The sequence below is a fragment of the Chelon labrosus genome (genome assembly GCF_963514085.1).
Source record: "Chelon labrosus genome assembly, chromosome: 22".
NCBI classification, from domain to species: Eukaryota; Metazoa; Chordata; class Actinopteri; order Mugiliformes; family Mugilidae; genus Chelon; species Chelon labrosus.
In genome coordinates, this window is record NC_140355.1 from 1,400,246 (window position 1) to 1,420,340 (window position 20,095).

General features: G+C 40.6%; 1 protein-coding gene across 1 annotated transcript in view; it reads right to left on the bottom strand.

Annotated features, from left to right (window-relative positions):
* Positions 1 to 3,335: 3,335 nt before the first annotated feature.
* Positions 3,336 to 20,095, bottom strand: part of LOC311507488 (pre-B-cell leukemia transcription factor 1-like) — a gene marked incomplete at its 3' end in the record, with an annotated part of 33,255 nt that continues 16,495 nt past the window's right edge. Inside the window, exons 3-9 of the mRNA XM_084571839.1 lie at positions 16,872 to 17,113; positions 16,347 to 16,537; positions 15,500 to 15,635; positions 13,453 to 13,482; positions 9,429 to 9,594; positions 6,843 to 6,920; positions 3,336 to 3,379 (exon numbers count right to left, since the gene is read on the bottom strand). Of these exons, the coding sequence (XP_084427965.1) occupies positions 3,336 to 3,379; positions 6,843 to 6,920; positions 9,429 to 9,594; positions 13,453 to 13,482; positions 15,500 to 15,635; positions 16,347 to 16,537; positions 16,872 to 17,113 (887 nt within the window). The remainder of the gene's footprint in view (positions 3,380 to 6,842; positions 6,921 to 9,428; positions 9,595 to 13,452; positions 13,483 to 15,499; positions 15,636 to 16,346; positions 16,538 to 16,871; positions 17,114 to 20,095) is intronic.

Genomic DNA, 20,095 nt, shown 5'->3' on the forward strand with positions numbered 1-20,095 from the left:
AGTTAAGCCAGCAAGTACAGTAGTACTCTGTGAGGGCACCCACCTGTCACATAAAGCAGCCGCTTTCTAAATTATATATAATTACGTTAAGCCTACATAGAATGTTAACAGGCGAGTTATAAAATCAAATCAGCCCTCACAAAGTGGTCATGAATGGAGATAGAGGACAAAACCGTTTATTGCACAAACTGGAAAATGTTTATTTCTGCAGGGCATGTTAAGATGGAGGTCAGTGGGGATTTGGAGCCAGCCTCAAGTGGCCATTTTTCCACCCCTAAATCATGAAGTAATTAAAGGAGAAGACAAACATGGACTACTCTTGATCTGGCCTTTCCTCATTGGAGAGTACTGAAAGAAGAGCAAGGGCTTTTTCCTTGACACTTCAGCGTTTCAGGTTCTGGGTTCTGTAAAGCATCTTGAATACACTTTGAATGGATACTACCACTGTATAACTAAAAGTGGATTGAAACTGAACTGCAATATTAAAACCACATAAAATCCATTGGCAACCTTCCACCAGTTGACACAATGCCAGAATTGACATCATTAAGCATTTCACCAAGACATTAATTGTAAGTCTGAATATACGTCAGAATTATGTCTGAATTATCCCAGTTCTCTGTAGTTTCTCTAAGTGTCATGTGGGTCACACAGTTTACTTCGGATTGAGGCTAACTTTTCACCTCAGCCATACATCCTACAGTTAAGAACAGTGTTTTGTTGCATCTGTGGTCTTTTGTTTCATCAGGTTCCTCTGATCCATCTAGAGAACACAACTCCAACTGGTTCACGCCATTGTAAACGGAGTCTGTTGGAGTTGGACGCTGGAGGACTTTTGGAAGGGTTGTGAACAGTTGTGGTCCATGATAACACTGCGCTGACGCTGGGGGTGGGGACTTCGGTTTGAGGTATCAGAATGTATACTGGCCAGCTCCTCATTAGGGGTGGCCACAAGGTCTTGGAACGTCATGTCAGTCCCCATTTACCTGGCAAAGAGAGAGAGGCAGAGAATTGAAGCTGCAGGGTGTGGTGTTGCAGGGTGTGCAGAACTCATAAGGATGTTAACAATGTCAAAAGGAAAAAAAAATATGTTCTTAACCAACCAAGAATATTAGGTCCTTAACTTCCTAAATGTTTCAGTATATTTACTAGCTCGTTTCTATGGGGGGCTGCAGCTCAGTACATAGAGTCCATGAACCAGAAGGTCTGATTTTTGGCACATGGGCCACATCCCGAAGTGTCCTTTGAGAACATGTTCTTCTGTGGATTTAGTTTGTCTTTGTGTCTTCAGTCTTTTCAGGTAATCCAAACTGACTCCAGGTTACTAAATCCTTGTTCTTCCTGTGGCTAAAGATAATTCTTTGTTATGGTAGCTGGCAGTAGTTTCAGAATTATTTATATGATAGGTTGCAGTGTGATATAACCAGTTTTGGGGAGTAACGGATTACATGTACCAGCGTTACACATTTAGAATACAAATTATGACTAACTCTATTCCGTTACGGTTACAAGTTAAACAGATGGTACAGTTACATCGTTGAAATCAATGGATTACATGACGGTACTTTTATGTTTCACATGTTCATTCACTCTCCAAATAAATTAGGGCAACTCCACGCATCTCCCAGAAGCCCTAGTGTAGACCATGCAACCAAAGTCTTTACAACGTTAAACGGTTGAGCTGTTTGCCTGATTAGCAAGATAATGGAGTCGGAGCAGGAGCTTGAGCCAGAGCCATCGCAATAGAGCCAGCACTTCACATTAACAAAGGAGGAGGAGGGAGAACGCAACATTACTGTGCAGTGCAACCTCCAAAGATTGCACCTCCAACCTGAAAATGCATCTTAAAGAAAGCTCTTTTTTTTTTTTTAATTAGTCAGGGGTAGTAGTTTTACTGGTTACCTTGCAATCTTAACTTTTTAAAGTAGTTGCTTAGTGATGTGCCACTTGACATTCTAGCTAACATTGGCTGAAATTAGCTATTGTGGGTTTATAGGCTGCAGGGTGTAATTGCTGCATTCATACACTTTCAATTCAATGTGGAAGTAATCTTCAAGTAAGCAATGTAACAGAATATGTTACAACATAGTAGGGCATGTATTCTGTACTCTGTAACAGACAACACTGAATATGATATAGGTAATGTTCAGAATTATTTTTTTCGACATTAAAAATAGAGATAGTAATCTGGTCCAAATTGGGCCCTTGGTCCAATCGTGTATTTACAAAGCACTGTGAGAATGAGATTAGACATACGGTATAGCTGTATGAGAGTAATGTACTGAGAGAAGGCAACTCTTCTCGTTGAGACTGATTGACAATGAACCATAACCTCATTCCTGAAGTTTATGGCTTTTGTTTCTCTCTGTGTTTGTTACTCTGACAAATACAAAGTCAACACTGCTCTTACTCTGTGGTTTGCGTGGTAAGAAGATAACTAGAGCAGGCTGTCCCAACCATGTGGTGAAGGGAGCAGCAGTGCAGCATGCCATGATTACTGGGGGTTAGGAGCTTGCATCGTTTTCTTGTTGACCGACTGTACCTGGTACAGCAAGAAGACTCAATGGTATGGTAAAACAAATTACAAAAAAGCATTTTCCACTTCCTGCACAGCGGCAGTAGTCATCTAAATACGGCTATTTAAGTTAAGTTTGTCAGATTTGGTCCTTATGTGCTGTGTTCCTGCTCTCCATCCTCAGTCCCCCAACAGCAGCTTTACCAATGTCTGCTCGTCTCATTGGGCTTGCACAGCTTTCTTGCCATGTCTAAGCAATGACCTAAATAATACGTTGCAAGTGCAAAAGAGCCAGACAAGAAAGCCATGCAGTGAACTTGAAGCTGCTAGAGGCTGGCATATTGTCTCTTCTATCCAGAGCAAGAAAGGGCACACAGTTAAACTACAGTGACACCGTCTTGTCTGTCTGTCTCAAATAGTATGAATTCGTTCATTCTTAATGCTGTATTACAGAGTCTGCTAGCGTGTGGGTTTATTTATAAGCTTATAACCAATAAAGCTGAAAGGAGCAGTGCTTGTCAGAGTGTAGGGGAAGTGTGTCTCTTTGCCTTGTGTCATTTTTTTGTTTTGCACCAGCATCTGCAACAATATCAGCAACTGGAATTTTTCATTTGTCTGTATGTATTCGCTCCCCCTGTGTTGCTACAGTGACGACAGGGCACACGGTTCATTATAAACCACTCACAATTCCTATCAGTATAAGCTATTATCATCATCACCATTACCATTATCACGCTTGTCATCTTTGCAGTAAAGAAATTTGTAGCTATGGTTACTTACGTAGAGGCTGTGTGTGCTGTGCAGAGGATCTCGGAAGCCATCACTGTATACTGTCTGACTCATAGTACGGTGTATGGTATCCACCTGGTAAAAAGATGGGGGGAAAGTCAGGGGAAGACAGATCTCATGTATGTTCTTTTAAAAAGGTGACATCAGCACCAAGGAAGAACATCAAGAATTGACAATAGTAGCAGCATGGTTGCATACAAACACACAAGAGGAATACTTAGACATCCTGGATAAACACTTAATGACCACTTTCATAGACCATCTGCACAAGACAGGTATGATCTCTGTTGAATTTATATTTTATAAAGACAGGACATTAATATGATTTAGTGTTCCAGTGCATTTACCCGGGGCAAAATATCTATCTTGGATAACAGTGGTGTTAAGGCACATAATGTATGTGCTCACCAGAGCTGTTGAAAAAACAAATGGCACATACTGAAAATACCCTACATGTGTTAATGACATGAAACTGGAAAAAAACTAAATGACAAAAGTTGTTAACCATTGTTTTTTTCCCCCCTGGGTTAGGGAGGTTAAAAGAACCATGAGAACCTGGAGAGGAACAGATGGAAGGACAGTCATGCACGGAAGGTAAGTGTATGCACACCACTAATTGCAGGCACAAAAAAATTAAATTGTGTTGTTCATATGTTCATGCAGGACTAATGGTTAAAAGTTGAAAAATCGAAAACAAGTCTGGTGTCATTCATTATATTTCTTTTTATCAACAACTTCCATGTGAGGAAACACATTCAGACCAACCTAAAAGCTGTCTGAAATACCCTTCAGATGATTCAGTGGAGAGGCAGTTCTCCAGCGCACTAAAACAGACTCTGTATAAACAGTTGTGCAGTGTTTTCACATCTGATAGAAGCTCCAATGCATGAATCTTTTCTTCCGACTGGATGTCCAAGGTCGTGCTTCACGTACCTGAAGCAATGTGCTATTCCGATATAAGATTGTGAGACAGTCTCCTCTCTGGATGTGGTTACAGAGTTCAGTTCAAAAGAGGACCCAAATGCAGGACACAGAGAGAACGAGGCACGATGAGAAACAAAAGGTCAATTTAATAGACGTTACACACAGGAGAAACAAAAGATTCCACAAAAAATGAGCCAGCTGAGAAAAATGGCGAGCAGAAGCAGCCAAAAAAAAAAAAAAAAAAGCAATCAAAAACACACAAAACAAGGAGACATTAGGAGACAGTGGAAACTCAGGACAGGGAGGTACACAAATATATACACAAAGGGCTGAGACTAATGAAGCTCAGAGTTGGTTCACTCAGAAACTATTCGTGTGGACTTGAGGTACTGTTTCAAATTCAAAGTATGCATCTGACCAAGTGTGTTCTTGACCCGCCCATTTTATCAAGGGGTGCATCACCACCTGGAGCTAAACCCGCTTAAAACTGTGGAGGTGACAGTGGACTTCAGGAAGAGAGCTCAGGAAGTTCAACCTGCCTCCGGAGCTGCTGATCGTCTTCTACACTGCAATAGTCCAGTCTGTCCTGATCCAAGTCCATCACGGTCTGGTTTGGATCCGCCACCAGACTGCAGAGAACAGTCAGGGCTGCAGAGAAAATCATTGGTACTGACCTTCCCTCCATCCAGGACCTGTACCGGTCCAGGGTCAGGAAGCGGGCCAGTAAAATCTCCACAGACTCCTCACACCCTGGTCACAATCTGTTTAGACTCCTCCCCTCAGGCCGGCGTTACAGAGCACTGTACGCCAAAACCACCTGGCACAAGGACAGTTTCTTCCCCCGGGCTGTTGCTCTGATGAACTCTGAGCAGTCACAGAGTGTGACACCATCCACATGAACAATAAACAATAACTCTGCACTATTGTATATAGTCACTGTACAAAACCCTGGTTTGGTGTATATATCTGCTCTTATCCTATATTTTGTGTGTACAGATTGAGATTTATTTTATTTTTCTTTCACTTATTTAAGTTGTTTCTGTACAAGAGAGCAAAGTTACCGGAGTCAAATTCCCTGTATGTGCACATACTTGTCCATTAAAGCTGATTCTGATCTTGTGTGGACTTGGGACAGCCAGGTCCTCAAGTACGTTGCTATTGCAAATTACCAAATGGCCATCCTCTGTTTGCCAGAGTCTGTACTTCAGAGTCAAACTCACTGAGTCCAAACTACCAAGAAGGTAAGTCTGAAGTTTGCGCAATTGATACCGATAAATGCCCTGGCTTTATCCTTGACCATTCACAACTCTTTCTCTCTCTTCCTGCCCTTCTAGTCAGTGAAGCATGGGAGTTTTCAGATTAACCATTGATCTCAATTAGCCAATCGTATCTTTGCTGTCACACTTTAAATATGTTTGTCCTCTGGCAGGTGTTGTTTCAGTTCAAAACTGCTGCGACTCTTCTCGACCCCAGTCACCTCCAGTCTTCACATCCAGGGAGTCCGCTCCTCATTCCTTGCAACATTTCAGCATTCTCTTCTTCTAAACGCCATCATCGATGTCTAGACCTGGGGGTGTTTCCAGTCTAAGCACGGCCTTATCCTCTCCCCCTTCATCACTTTACAAACCCTATTGTTTCTTAATTTTGGCTCTCTTGAATATACAACCTACCTGACACCTTGAAGGAGAATCACAGTTTATTTTAACCTACTACATTTCCTATTGATGTGGCTGTTTAACTGCTAACTTTTCTCTTTCCAACTTCATTTTAAAGATCTAAGGAAAAGTGGCACAAAAACAGCATTTGTCATGGGGACTGGCAGTTCCATGCAGCTATACAAAATAAAAAGCTACAGCTAGGATTCATACTCTCCCCAATGGAAATCTGGCGTCGACAGGTGCCTATGCTGATACTTAGTGAGCAGCAGAGCAGTGAGTGTACGAACTGCACTAGTTTGCAGAGTTACATTGTTTTTCAGGGTGGTTGGGTTGTCTTACTGCCTCTGTCTTCCTGCCATCCTTGAGTTTTTTCTTCTGCTTGATCTAGTTCCTCATTTGTGGAATCCAGTAACAACAATAACTATAGCCACCATAAAATTGAAATGACTTCCCCAATGGTTCATGGGCTAATCCACCATTGCCTTTAGCAATGTTGAATTTGTTGAATTTCAGCTTCACACGTAAACAATCCAACATGTTCAGATGAAAATGCACAGTGATTAGCGCAGCAGTAGCATCCCCAGATAAAGATTTTTACTGTAGTTAGCAAAATGGCCATACCAGTGCCAGTGATTTACTTTCAGTCACTTAGAGAACAAACCTTTAAAATGATTCGGGACAACAATTCGTGTTTTGGAAAGGGAGCTTCTGCCTTTTGCCCAAATATGAGTTTAGTGCAAATCTTCATTTCCCTGAATGCCTACAACAGATTATATGGTTGCAAGGATCCCCCACAGAGTTACAAATGCCACATTAATGGGAAGGTTAAAATAATTATAATATATTGATATATACCAGACTTATCTGGTAAACTAAAAAAAATAAATCACCATGGTTCAGAGGCAGTGAAGGAAGTTACTTGACTGGAACATGATCTGTTAGCAAAGAAACAGTACCAGTGAACATGCTGGTTAATAGGGAGTTTTTGCTGTCAGTGGCATCCAGCTGGAAATCCTCGTCTTTCATTTGGAAACCTGAGGAAAGAGACAGATAAATGTCTATATTCAACACAGGGATGTCACACTGGCAAATACAATTTCATCAGAGTGTATGTTTGAGAAGGTTTCAATTTGTTTTATTGCTTTATGTGCGATGTGAGAGCATACAATACATACAGTTGAAATCAGATGTTTATATACACTGTGTTAAATATAAACATAAACCTTTTTTCCTCACTGTCTGAAGTTAAATCAGACTAAAACTCTCCTATTCTAGGTCAGTTAGGATTACCAAAATAATTTCTATTTGCTAAATGCCACAATAATGAGAGAGAGAATTTCTTAGAGAATTTTTTATTACTTCAAAGTCAGAAGTTTACATACATTTCCTTAGTATTTGGTAGCATTGCCTTTAAACTATATGACTTGGGTTAAACATTTTGGGTATCCTTCCACAAGCTTCTCGCAATAGTCTGCTGGAATTCTGGTTGTAGGCCGCCTCGCTCGCACACGCCTTTTCAGATCTGCCCACAAATTTTCTATGGGATTGAGTTCGAGGCTTTGTGATGGCCACTCCAAAACACTGATTTTGTTGTCCTTAAGCCACTTTGTAACTACTTTGGCAGTATGCTTAGGGTCATTGTCCATTTGGAAGACCCATTTGCGCCCAAGCTTTAACTTCCTGGCTGATGTCTTGAGATGTTGCTTCAATATTTCCACATAATGTTCTTTCCTCATGATGCCGTCTATTTTATGAAGTGCACCATTTCCTCCTGTGGCAAAACAGCCCCACAACATGATGCTACCACCCCCATACTTCACAGTTGGGATGGTGTTCTCAGGCTTACAAGCTTCCCCCTTTTTCCTCCAAATGTAACGATGGTCATTATGGCCAAACAGTTCCACTTTAGTTTCATCAGACCACAGGACATGTCTCCAAAAATTAAGGTCTTTGTCCCTGTGTGTATTTGCAAACTGTAATCTGTCTTTTTTATGTTGCTTTTGGAGTAATGGCTTCTTCCTCGCTGAGTGGCCTTTCAGCCCATGTCGGTACAGGACACGTTTCACTGTGGATAATGACACTCTCTCACCAGCTTCAGCCAGCATCTTGACAAGGTCTTTAGCTTTTGTTCTGGGGTTGATTTGCACGTTTCGGACCAAAACACATTCATCTCTGGGACATAGAACCCGTCTCCTTCCTGAGCGGTATGATGGCTGGACATTCCCATGGTGTCTATACTTGTGGTATAATTGTTTGAACAGATGAACGTGGCACCCTCAAGCATCTGGAAATTGTACCCAAGGATGAACCAGACTTGTGGAGCACCACAATTCTCTTCCTGATATCTTGGCTGATTTCTTTTGATTTTCCCATGATGTCAAACAAGGAAGCAGTGTGTTTGAGGTGTAGCCTTAAAATACATCCACAGGTGTGCCTCCAATTAACTCAAATGTTGTCTGTTAACCTATCAGAAGCATCCAAAGCCATGACATCATCTTCATCAGGGCTTTCCTTCATTGTTTAAAGACATAGTAATCTTTGTGTATGTAAACTTCTGACTTTGAAGAAAGTAATAAAAAATTCTCTAGCAAATTCTCTCTCTCATTATTGTGGCATTTAGCAAATAGAAATAATTTTGGCAATCCTAACTGACCTAAAACAGTAGAAGTTTAGTCTGATTTAACTTCAGACAGTGGGGAAAAAATGTTTATGTGTCTTTTAACACAGTGTATGTAAACATCTGGTTTCAACTGTAAATGTTCCTCAGGGTTCTGTGCTAGGACCAACACTTTTCACATTATACATGCTTCCCTTAGGCAATACTATTCGGAAACACTGCATAAATTTCGATTGCTATGCAGGTGATACTATGCTACTCTATCTATCCATGAAACCAAATGAAACTAATCAGCTGGTTAAACTAAGCGTGCATTAAAGATATAAAAGGCTGGATGACCTGTAACTTCCTACTCTTAAACTCAGATAATTCATTCATTCATTCATTCATCTTCTGTAACCGCGTGTCCTGTGAGGATATGTCCTTGAATTAGAACATAAAGCAAGTGACCAGGACTTCCTTCTTTAAAATGCACAATATTGTCAAAATTAGGAACATCCTGTCTCAGAGTGATGCTGAAAAACCAGTTCATGCGTTTGTATCTTCCAGACTGGATTACTGTAATTCATTACTGTCTGGCTGTCCAAATAGCTCTTTAAAAAACCTCTGATTGATTCAAAATGCACTGAGCACCTGTCCTCTACTCTCTTCTCTCTTGCATTGAGCTCCTGTTCTCTAAGTTCTTATCCAGTTTCTCCTCTATGACTACTCACGCATGCAAGTGTTCTATTGCATTGTGTGCTACTATTGTATAGCATGCTTACAGCTTTGAGTCCCTCTCTCCATCTCCCTTTCCCTCCCCTACCCTCCCCTCCCCTTGCAGCCACGCATTGGAAGGCCAAACAAATGTAGCTAGTTTCAGACCAAAGCTAAGTCACTCCTGACTTCATTGTTATTTTTTTTAGCAATGTTATTTAACTCTTGCCTGAGTTGGGTGTGGCAGGAGAGGTGTCTTGACCATTGTGAACAGCAGCAGCTACGGCCTGTGTTGCAGTCACAGCTGTTTTTGCTGCGTAAAGGTTGGCCTCCTCCTGAAACTTGCCAATATTCTTCTTATACCGGATCCTCTTGTTCCCAAACCAGTTAGAAACCTGATGTAGAAGAAACAAAGAAAAGAAAAGAAGCTCTTGATTCACATCTGCCATTTCACCACAATTCCAGCTGTTTGCTTTGTCTTACATTTACTTTGCCTGCCATATAAAACACGTCACATGCTGACATGTTGAACTTGGTTTAAACTCATATGTGTGCAAAACAAAGAACAGTGTGGCTAAAGAAATGAGGAGTCTTCCAGGTCATACACCCAGGGCTTGTAAAGAGCAACCAAGGATAGACAATAACCACATACGACAGCTTAAAGGTCACTGGCCACTATGCATGAGTAAGTGCGTGTATGTGTTGCATGCACAAAGCGCTGGTGGCCTTTATGTGTGCACAGTGACATTTACCAAACTGTTCTCCCTAGAATGAAATGGCCTTCACTGTCTCCTTTAAAAAAGCATCCCTTTGTCTTGGCTTAATGACTTATTAGCAAAGAAATAGAGACTATGTGAAATAATGCACATTATTGCATAATATAACATTTCCATTCTCATTAAGCCCTGGTCACAGGTCATATAGAAAGGTAGAACACATTTCATTTAGAATATGTACAATATTTGTGCTCTGGAATGGTGCTTCACACGTGTTCGTAAACCACTACAACAGCTTGTTAAGTAAAGTATAATAATGCTATTTTCCACTGATCAATTTGCGGACTGGCTGTCAGAGTTTAATTAAGGTAGGGCTTGATTCATAAAATACTAGAGAAGACTAATTTCATCCTTTGGGTGAATTCGATGATCATGGATAGTCTGTTGAAATGCCAACTCAGCCCAAATAGATAAAAACAGATATTTCTGAAATTAGAGAGTACTGATGTATCACTATGTTGGACTCTGTAGTCATGTGAAAAACAACATTTTCCATTGAATTATTGGCTTTTTTGACCGGAACTATTTCACAGACCAGTCTTAAGGAAAAAGTTGTTTCACCTCTACGTTTATCACACATTCACAAAACCAAGTCAGAATCAATGCATATCTATGTCAAAGAGAAACTCAAACAATATATGTCAAAGACTCTAATACCACATAAAAAATACCACCCAAAAAAAAAAAAAGCAACCAGGTAAACAATTTGTTCAGGACTGGCAACTTCATCCCAAGAGCAGAATGTTTGATTCAAAGAGAAGTTGCTCTTAAAACTCTTAAGTCCTCGAAGGTAACTCTTGAACTCTGTACTTTGAAGATAATGTAGGCCCATGTGTCTGAAAGTTGAAAGTGACCCAGTAGTGGACATTTAAAAAGGACAATGATCCTACTCACACTAGCAAAGCCATTGAAAAAAAGAAGAAATGGAAGCTTATAGAATGGCCCAGTCAAAGTCCAGATCTGAATCCCTTTAAAAAGTTGTGGGGAAATTTGAAATGAAAAGGTAAAGGAAGAAAATGTCCAAACATCGCACAGTGAAAGTAATCTTGCAAGGAAGAGTCTTTAACAAAATCCCTGCAAGCTGATATCAGAGACTGGTGGACAATTATACAATACAAGGACAAGAAGTTATTCCTGCTAAATAGTGAAAACAAGTTCAGAGTTCTTCTGTCTGTCTATTGTTTTGCTTCATTTAGTACTTTAATAAAACAGTAATTTAATAAAACAAGTTAATATATATTATTTCTTCTATACAGACAATAAGGTGCCTTACGCCTGCCAAACACTCAACAACAATCACATTCTGTTCCTAATACACATTATCTCAGACCATAAAAGAAAGATTATTCAACTTGCAAGTGTGTTTTAAGATAATCTGTTTTAACAGTACATTAACACATTGTATAATGAATTATTGTGTTCCCTGTACACCAATACACAGCCAGGGACTCAACTGATGGATGAGTATGAAGGATGAGACTGCACTTACACTATTTCTTGCAAGGTTTTTCCTAAAAAGTGTGACGTCTTTGTCATTATATCATGTGTTGTGGAGTGTTGGTTGGTCACCATGCAAAATGATTTGTTACTGAGGAGAGTACTGACACATATCATTCAGCTCATCATTGGGTTCTGGAGGCAATCACCCTCTCTGCTTTTAAGGTTAGGCTTAAAACTTTCCTTTTTGTTATGCTGCTATAGGCCCAGGCTGCTGGGGGATGATGCACTGAGCACCTGTCCTCTACTCTCTTCTCTCTCGCACCGAGCTCCTATCCTCTAATTTCTTCTCTATTACAACTCTTGCAAGTGTGTTCTACTGCTGTATAGCATGTTAATAGCTGTGTGTCTCCAACTCCCTTTCCCTCCTCTCCACACCCATCTTCTTGTGAGTGTCTCCAGCCTGGAGTTATATCTTTCTGACCTGTGGGGCTCCATACTACTCATCTGTGGTCCTGGTCTCATCAACCAGCCCAGTCTTCATGGCCGTCTGCAGTTATCCACTCCTACCTGAATGCATCATTCTCCAACCTGCCTATGATTCCACTTATATTCAATCTTTATAGCAGTTAACTCACCTCTAATAGAACTACTCTACTATGTCTCTAACAGCCTTATTTATATTCATTATCAAACACTCAAGTAACATCATCAGCTATATCTTGTACTTGTATCATGATTCTACATCTGCGCTTTAGTAAGATGTATGTATCTATGACAGATAGATCTTTATCTACTTGGCCGGTCTCAAGCAGGTGGGTCCGTCCATATGAGCTGGGTTCTACTCAAGGTTTCTTCATGTTAAAAGGGAGTTTTTCCTCCGTTGTTTTACCACCGTTGCCTTTGGACTTGCTCTGGGGGTTTCAGACTGGGTGTATTGAGACAATTTGTATTTTTATTGACGCTATAAATAAAACTGAATTGAACTGAATTGAATTAACATTATTGGTAGACATTCTGGAGCCCCCGGGAGTCCAAAGTATGGACCAGACCCTTGCACAAGAATCGTAATAATTATTTAGCGATCCACTGTTGATTTCCACTAAATCTGCTATATATTAACAAATGAAAGGCTTCTGGAAGTGCAGGCAGCTGTAGCTCAGTTGTCCACGAACCAGAGGGTTATCGGTTCACATGCTGAAGTGTTCTTGAGCAAGACACTGAACCCCCAGTTGCACCAGTGCACCTGTGTGTGAATGTGTGTGTGCTTGTGTGAGTGAATGGGTAGATGCATCTGTGACTGTAAAGCGTTTTGAGTACCAATAGGTAGAAAAGCACTATATAAAAACAAGACCATTTACCATTTATCCTAGTCAATTGATAGATTTGCCAATAAAGCCATGTTTATCATTATCAAGAAACATGCCATGTATTTATGAATAATTAATATGAATATAATTTGGGCTTTTGATGAAGGAAATTGTACATACTACACATGCCAAACCATTGTTGACAGTGAAACATGAACAAGTGGAAAAAAACAGGGTCAGAGTAGTAAAGAGGGATCAGAGGTAAGGTGAGATGTATTACTGGGTGTCAAACTGGGACCTGAAAACATCTCTGGCTCACTCCACCAGAGAAACTATACAGTGGCACTTCATAATTTGCAGGTACATACACTCTTTCTTAATATGGTTCCATCCTCATCTTCATCTCTAAGGATAAGGGCCAGTATCATGCCCCAACACCACAAGAGCTCTAAATCTTCAGAGCTGTCCATTATTCAGTCCAGCTGATACATTTGCCCAGACAAAAGTTTATATCAGGGCACAGTGGTTATCAGTGTTTGAAACCAGAATTACTCAAATGAGCATGATCGGGTTACACAAACCACATCTAGTCGAGTTTCAGTACAGCAATAAGATTATTAAAACGTGCTTATTTGTTAGTTCAGTTGTTGTTCAGTCATAAAATTGTATCTTTAACATGAAATTCTGGACATTATAATAAACAGCAGATGAGGAGAGAATTGTGACATACCTGTGACACTGTGATGGTGCTTCCCCCACCCTGAGGGCAAAAAAGAATGGGCTTTTTTACAGTACTGGACTCTTCAAACCTAACATTTCATACCCCAACCCCAACACAACAGATAGAGTAGCGTAACATTGAAGGACTACCTGCTACCCCTGTGATTGTAAGAAATCATTTGGCTGCCCAACAAAGTAAATCTAAGTATAAACTGTGGAGGATTTGTTCAGTGTATCAGAATCACCAGAATAGTGATATAAATAGTTCAACTGGTAAGGTATAATAGTTACGACACAGCAGCAGGAGCTGCAGTCAGTATTTTCCTTCAGTCTCAAAGCGAATATAGCTGACACAGTCACATGGGGCCTGTTCAGACCTTGCATTAAGATCCGATCAGGGCAATTCAATCGCAAGTGGCCAGCTTTAGCTACGAACTGGCATTAACATGCGTCTCCAGATCCAATCTCAGTTTCACGCTGTGTAGGCAAATAAACACTGATAGAACTGACGCAGTAGGATATTGTAACAGCGGTAATCTCTAATGGATTACTACAGCTGAAAGCTACTATACGCATAATAAAGGTAAATAAATACATTAAATGAGGAAATACTTAACCACACACGGCTCCTCATACATCAACATGACTGGATCAATAATTAACACAGAATCACACTCATATACTCATATTATATACTTTCATTTGTAAATTCTTAGATTTATTTATTTTTTAGTTAAACAGCTACAAGGATCGAATATTTTAAAAGACTCTCATTACCAATGAACAAACATCACTTATATGCAATCTCAGTGTGTCCTGGGGGTGTTCACACCTGTCTTTTGTGTGATCGGATCGCCCAGATCGGATCTTAATGCAAGGTCTCAACAGACCCTTACAGATTTACAGTTTATAAGATAAGATAAGATTGACTTTATTGAAGAAGGAAAAGACAAAAATAGAACAAATCAAGATAAGAAAAACCATATACACCTAAATGCTCATAAATGAAAACAGCTGGCCAACTGCGACTGGCCCAAATCCAGGCAGACTAATAAAAAACTATTTCTAATCCATTATGGCTGCTTGGTCTCCACGGCCATTTCTATATCACTTCAACTACAGTAGTATCACTGCTATTGTTTTCCAGTTAAATTGTGCTGACTAATGTAATCATGTTTCTGACTGGATACAGAGGTAATGATTTCTTTGGGGTTTGAATGGATAAAACTTTACATTTATATTTATGTTACATGACTCACTAGAAGCCAGGGTTCACATTCAGACTCCAGCATGAGGTTTATAAGGGAGGGTAGTGGTGTCGGCTCTCAGGTCACAGTAAACGTTTTATGAATTTTATCATGCCAGGATCTTTCCTTTACCTTAACCTAGTGTTCGTTGCAGTGCACATTGTACTGCTAGATTGTGTATTTTGGCCAATTAAAACAAAACAGAGAAGATCCTGCTACCTTGCCAAGTCCAAAATGAACAAAACGCCCTCATTATGTGAACAGAACACATAATCGATTGCAACGTATTTGCCTTTGCAAGCAGAATTCGGCATCCACTGGAGAGAAAACATCAGGTGAAAGTGAATGGTTGTTGGAGGGTCTTTGGGAGTTGCTAAACTGTACTAAACTGTTTTTCAGGATTCAATCTTTACCATGATTATTCAGAAGGTTGTTGGGAGAAAGCCTGTCTTGGACTATAGTGTGGTAAGACTAAGAGCAGAGTTTGATGGCTTACACAAGGATAAGTCCTTGCCTTCTAAATAGGTGCCGTTGGGAATATAGCTACATAGTCAACATCATCAGTTCAGTCACACCCCACCAGCTCTCCTTGCCTTCCAGGGCCTTGCTAATTAAAGCCACATTTGTATCATGTATTATGAGCTAGACCTTACACGATTTCTGGTACTGACTCAATCAGTCTCAAATTGTGTGACAACAAGACACCTCAATCATGATATGTCAGTATATACAAAAAAATTGTGTAGAGCCTGAAAGAATGATTCTAATTACATCTTATGAAGAGGATTTTTATTTATTTTTTTTACTTACCTGGGAAACAGTGATACTGCACTTTTTAGCGAGCTCCTCTTTGGCCTCCTCACTGGGGTAAGGGTTGCTAAGGTGTGAATAAAAATATTCATTCAGGACTTCTGTGGCCTGTTTGCTGAAGTTCCGTCTTTTCCGCCTAAGACAAAAAAAATAAAATAATACTATGAAAGATTTTAGAATGTTGAACCTTGTGCTGTTCTTCATGTTTTTTTAGTTGTTCCTAAAGCGTTTTTGTGTGTGTGTCTGTGTCAGGCTGCATCCTGCTGGGGATGGCTGCTGCCATCAAGGAGTGTCATTGCTATGGGGTGGGGGTACCTGGTCTGGTCTAGGTGGGTGCTACATGTCTAAGTAAAATCCACTTGAATGCCAGGTCCTAAAGTTTCCCAGCAGAACATTGAATTGTTACAAGATGGTCATTGTTATTTACTTCACCTGTCAGTGGTCATAATGTTATGCCTGATTGGTGTATAGTCGAAAGTCTAGAAAACTGCCCTGTGTGCATGATTTTATTGTTTCGTTTCTACGTGTCAATTTAAGCCTATTAAGCTCATCCTCACATTTTGATGCTACTATACTAAAGTTTAAAAATGACTAAATATTATATATTATGAATAAATATGTTCAATTTCTCTATGCAATATTTCTTATGTATTGAACATGTGATGATATCTAGGCTCTAACCAGTATCAGGAAATAGTATTTGAACAATCTGGAAGGGTCCAGCTTGTCATCATTCATTCAGCAACTTGGATATTAGGAGGGTATGAATGAAGAGGTATTTTACAATCAGGACAATAGATGTTGCTGTGGAAGTGCGGGACTGATCACCGGTTTTCCCTCCACTCACCGGGCATCCAGGAACCTGGAGCGCAGGATCATGACAGCCTCACAGGTGCTCTGCTTGAGCTGCATTTGAATGGAGCTGAACTTGCGATGAATGATGTTCACCTTGCGTTCGATCTCTTTCGGCGATATGGGCCGTGTCCGTGACTGTTCCCTCAGCAGGTTCATTACATGTGTAGTGAACTCACTGCAAGCCTGGTGAATTATCACGGAAGACACAAAGAAATAGAAATCGAGCCCTTCCACTACACAATTCAAAGCAGTGGCTGGATAATTAATTACAATATTCTAGACATAGTAGACATAGTAAAAATAAATTATATTATCAAGTTAGATCAAGTTGCTGCATGGACCAAAATGGTCCGAGTACAGACACCTGTGGAACACCAGAGCTTTGCTGCATGCCATTTCCCCTGCTTATTTTCCCCCTATTTATTAAAGTGCAGTAGAGATAGACAAAACCATTTTTGCACTCATCATTAGTGTTGTAATTGAAATCAAATTTAAAGTTAAAGAAACAGTGACTCACCTGTTCATATTTCTCCAGTTCTGTGTGGTATATTTGTCTGATCTGCGTCAGCTTGGCCCTGTAGTCAGTGTGTTCGATGGAGTTATCAGTCACACCACCAACAGCAGCAGCTGCTGCTGCATTCACTGCTACTGCACCCCCCTTCTCTGGTCCCGCCACCCCCTCTGCCAGCAGCATGTTGTCCAGTCTCATCAGCTGGCCGTCTGCCGGCTCTTCCTCCTGTGCACCACGGATACTCAGACCTGACACACACAAAGACACTGCTCACTGCATGAAGTATTCCAACAGATAACACTCGAGTGGAGTCGAAGAAAAGATTCAAACTGCAAAGGTCAATGAGCCTTTGTAATCAGTTGCTGTAATCTTTTAGGAAAATATTAAAAGTACATTTTGTCAATATACCTGTAAAAAGAGACTTTAAAATAAACAAAAGTCAAAACACTGACAAGGTAGAATCAAGACATCTGCAAGACTGATAGACGTCAGATAACAGAAAACAAGGCCAGACGCCAGAACTGCAGTGCTTACAGTACTTACAGTGGTTCAAATGAGTAAAACAATATTGCACTTGGTTCAGAATTCCAATGCCTTTCAGTAAAATGAATAAAATTTACTTTTTAGTTTCGCAGTGAAGGTTTGTGCTTGTTTTATATCTCTTATCTTTATAGATAACTGCAGGAAGGGGAAAATTGAGAAAAAGAGGCATGAAAACAATATCAGATCAGATATGTAAAGACATTTGTGAGCGATTCAGAGCGCAGGTAATCGATCAGGTTAAAGTTCGTCAGCAAAATTAAAAGCGTCTAACATTCATTCATTCATCTTCTGAACCCGCTTATTCCTGTTAAGGGTCGTGGGGGTCTGCTGGAGCCTATCCCAGCTGTCATCAGGCGAGAGGCGGGGTACACCCTGGACAGGTCTCCAGTCTATCGCAGGGCTAACACAGAGAGACAGGCAACCATTCACACTCACATGCACACATCCCCCTAAGCATTTAACAGGAGCTATATAAAAAAAAGCACAGTTGAGCAGGAAATAGAAACCACTCGTGTCTTCTGGAGTCCCAGGACCTTATTGGTTCAGGATCCTCCAGCTGCCCTGTATGGGCAATAATACTGGGAAATGAGATGGTTTGACCATTTGGGAGCGAGGTGGTGGGCAGAATACCTGGAAACAGCAGCTCTGGGGCCGTCGGATGGCATGGATGACGAAGTTATTAAAGATGACAAAAATTTGTAGGATTTGTTATCTTAAAATATTACAATATCTCGAGACACAACAAGAAATATTCAGTTTGATCCACTAGCTCAGACCATGCTGTTAACTTTACAGTTGGCCGCTGGATACACCAGTCACTCTGGATTTTTCTGAAGGACACTTTCCATGTGTGTCGAGACAAGGGCAGTGTCTGCTGTATATGCAATGAAACTTTGTGTGTGTATGAGAGAGAGAGAGGCTGTGTGAGTAGCACTATTTGAAATATCTCATTACACTGGGTTTCACTGCCCCCTGCGCAGACTGTATCAAGAGAAATCCGCTGAGCAGTGCTCTGCTGACTTTAATCCCATCAGGCTGAAACAAAACAACATTAACACCTGATCCCACATCCTGCTCACCACCTCCTCTAAAGAGGCAGCTGGAACACGGAAGGCCATTTTTACAAATGACATTTCACTTCACAAGCTCTGGGCATGAGGTGCTGTACTGTTTTCCAACAACGATTGATGCAATTTTCTGTGATACTTTTACAGTACAAATAGAAATGCTATTCCAAGCAGCATATTTATTCAAAAACACACACAAGCACAAGCTGTCCATCGCTGTAAAGCCAACATTTTTATATTACTTTTATTGGTGGTAATTTGACAACAAACCAGATGTCATCAAAATCCTAAGAAATCCACATCCAGAGACACAAATCAGTGATTCACAGACAGCACAAAAACAAACCCCTCTGGTTCAAGCGTTCACAGTAGCTGACAAAAACCAGCCATACTGTGCTTGTCATCTCCTTCTACCAAGTCATCCTGCTGTGATGATCCAGCCAGGCTCAGATTTTCATGTCAGGTATAGTAACGGTAACAAGGAGGCCTGATGTGCTGGTCCCCCATCCATCTGTCTGGTTCACTCCTCCTGTTATCTGTTTGAGACACTTCACAGGAGAGACTGTGTCTAGCCTGGTGTGTGGGCCACCACGCAATATTTGCTGCAAGGTAGGTCATGCTTGCATGTGGTATAATATACACTCACTGTGCATCAGGACCAGGTGACAAGTAAGAGGGAACAGTGTGGTACAGGGTTTGATTCCCTCTTTTCCTTTCTTTGGCCACTTCTCAACTCCCATTAACCCTTCCATTTCGTAATAACTTTACAGATCTGCAATTCTCCACTGAGAAACCAGATGGTCTTGCCGTTCACCAACCCTGGGCACCTTACCTCGAATCGTACCTGCATAAACAAGAGGTTTGTGCCAATGGAACTATCATTTTGACAGACACCATTTTGACTATTGGTTTGAAAGGTATGATGAAGAGCAGTCCCCTGCCGTTCAAACCTTTCATTAACATTCGTCCTGGGGAATCCGACTGGTGACTAGCTTTGAGAGACCCAACCTCTGACCACATTTGGAGGTGGTCTGGGTCGTATTTGTCCACGTTCCTTTGGTAGTGTGAACATACAAGGCATCCTGAGTCACATTAAAGACCTCCAACTCAACAGCTCTTGCATCTGCTCTTGCATCAGAGGAGTTTTGCCTCATTCATTAAGAAAAAAACAACACACAACTGCTATTATACATGGCCTGAAAGAATTAATAAACCAAATTATTGAATACAACTACACTGTGTGTGATTCTGTCATTAAATAACGCATCTGATTAATTATCAATCGGTTATGTTTAATGAGCGCCGTATCGTTAAATTACACACTTCTTCAACTACCAGTGAGTTTTTATTTACGTTTCTAATCGGAGATTATGGTTCTTGTGGAAGCTTCCAGGGGTGGAGTTATAATCTGAGTTTTGTGCAGGTCTTACTAACGTTAGGGAAGAGATCAGTAAGTAATAAATTAAGTTATGAGGCACACATATGATTCTGAAACAGCTGTAGAGATCCATTAGCGACAACTGCTGTTAAAATATTACAAATTATGTTAGTCTACACACGGAGCACGTAACTGAGATCGGACCTGAAGAGCTGACTCTAGACACATTTTAATGCCAGGTG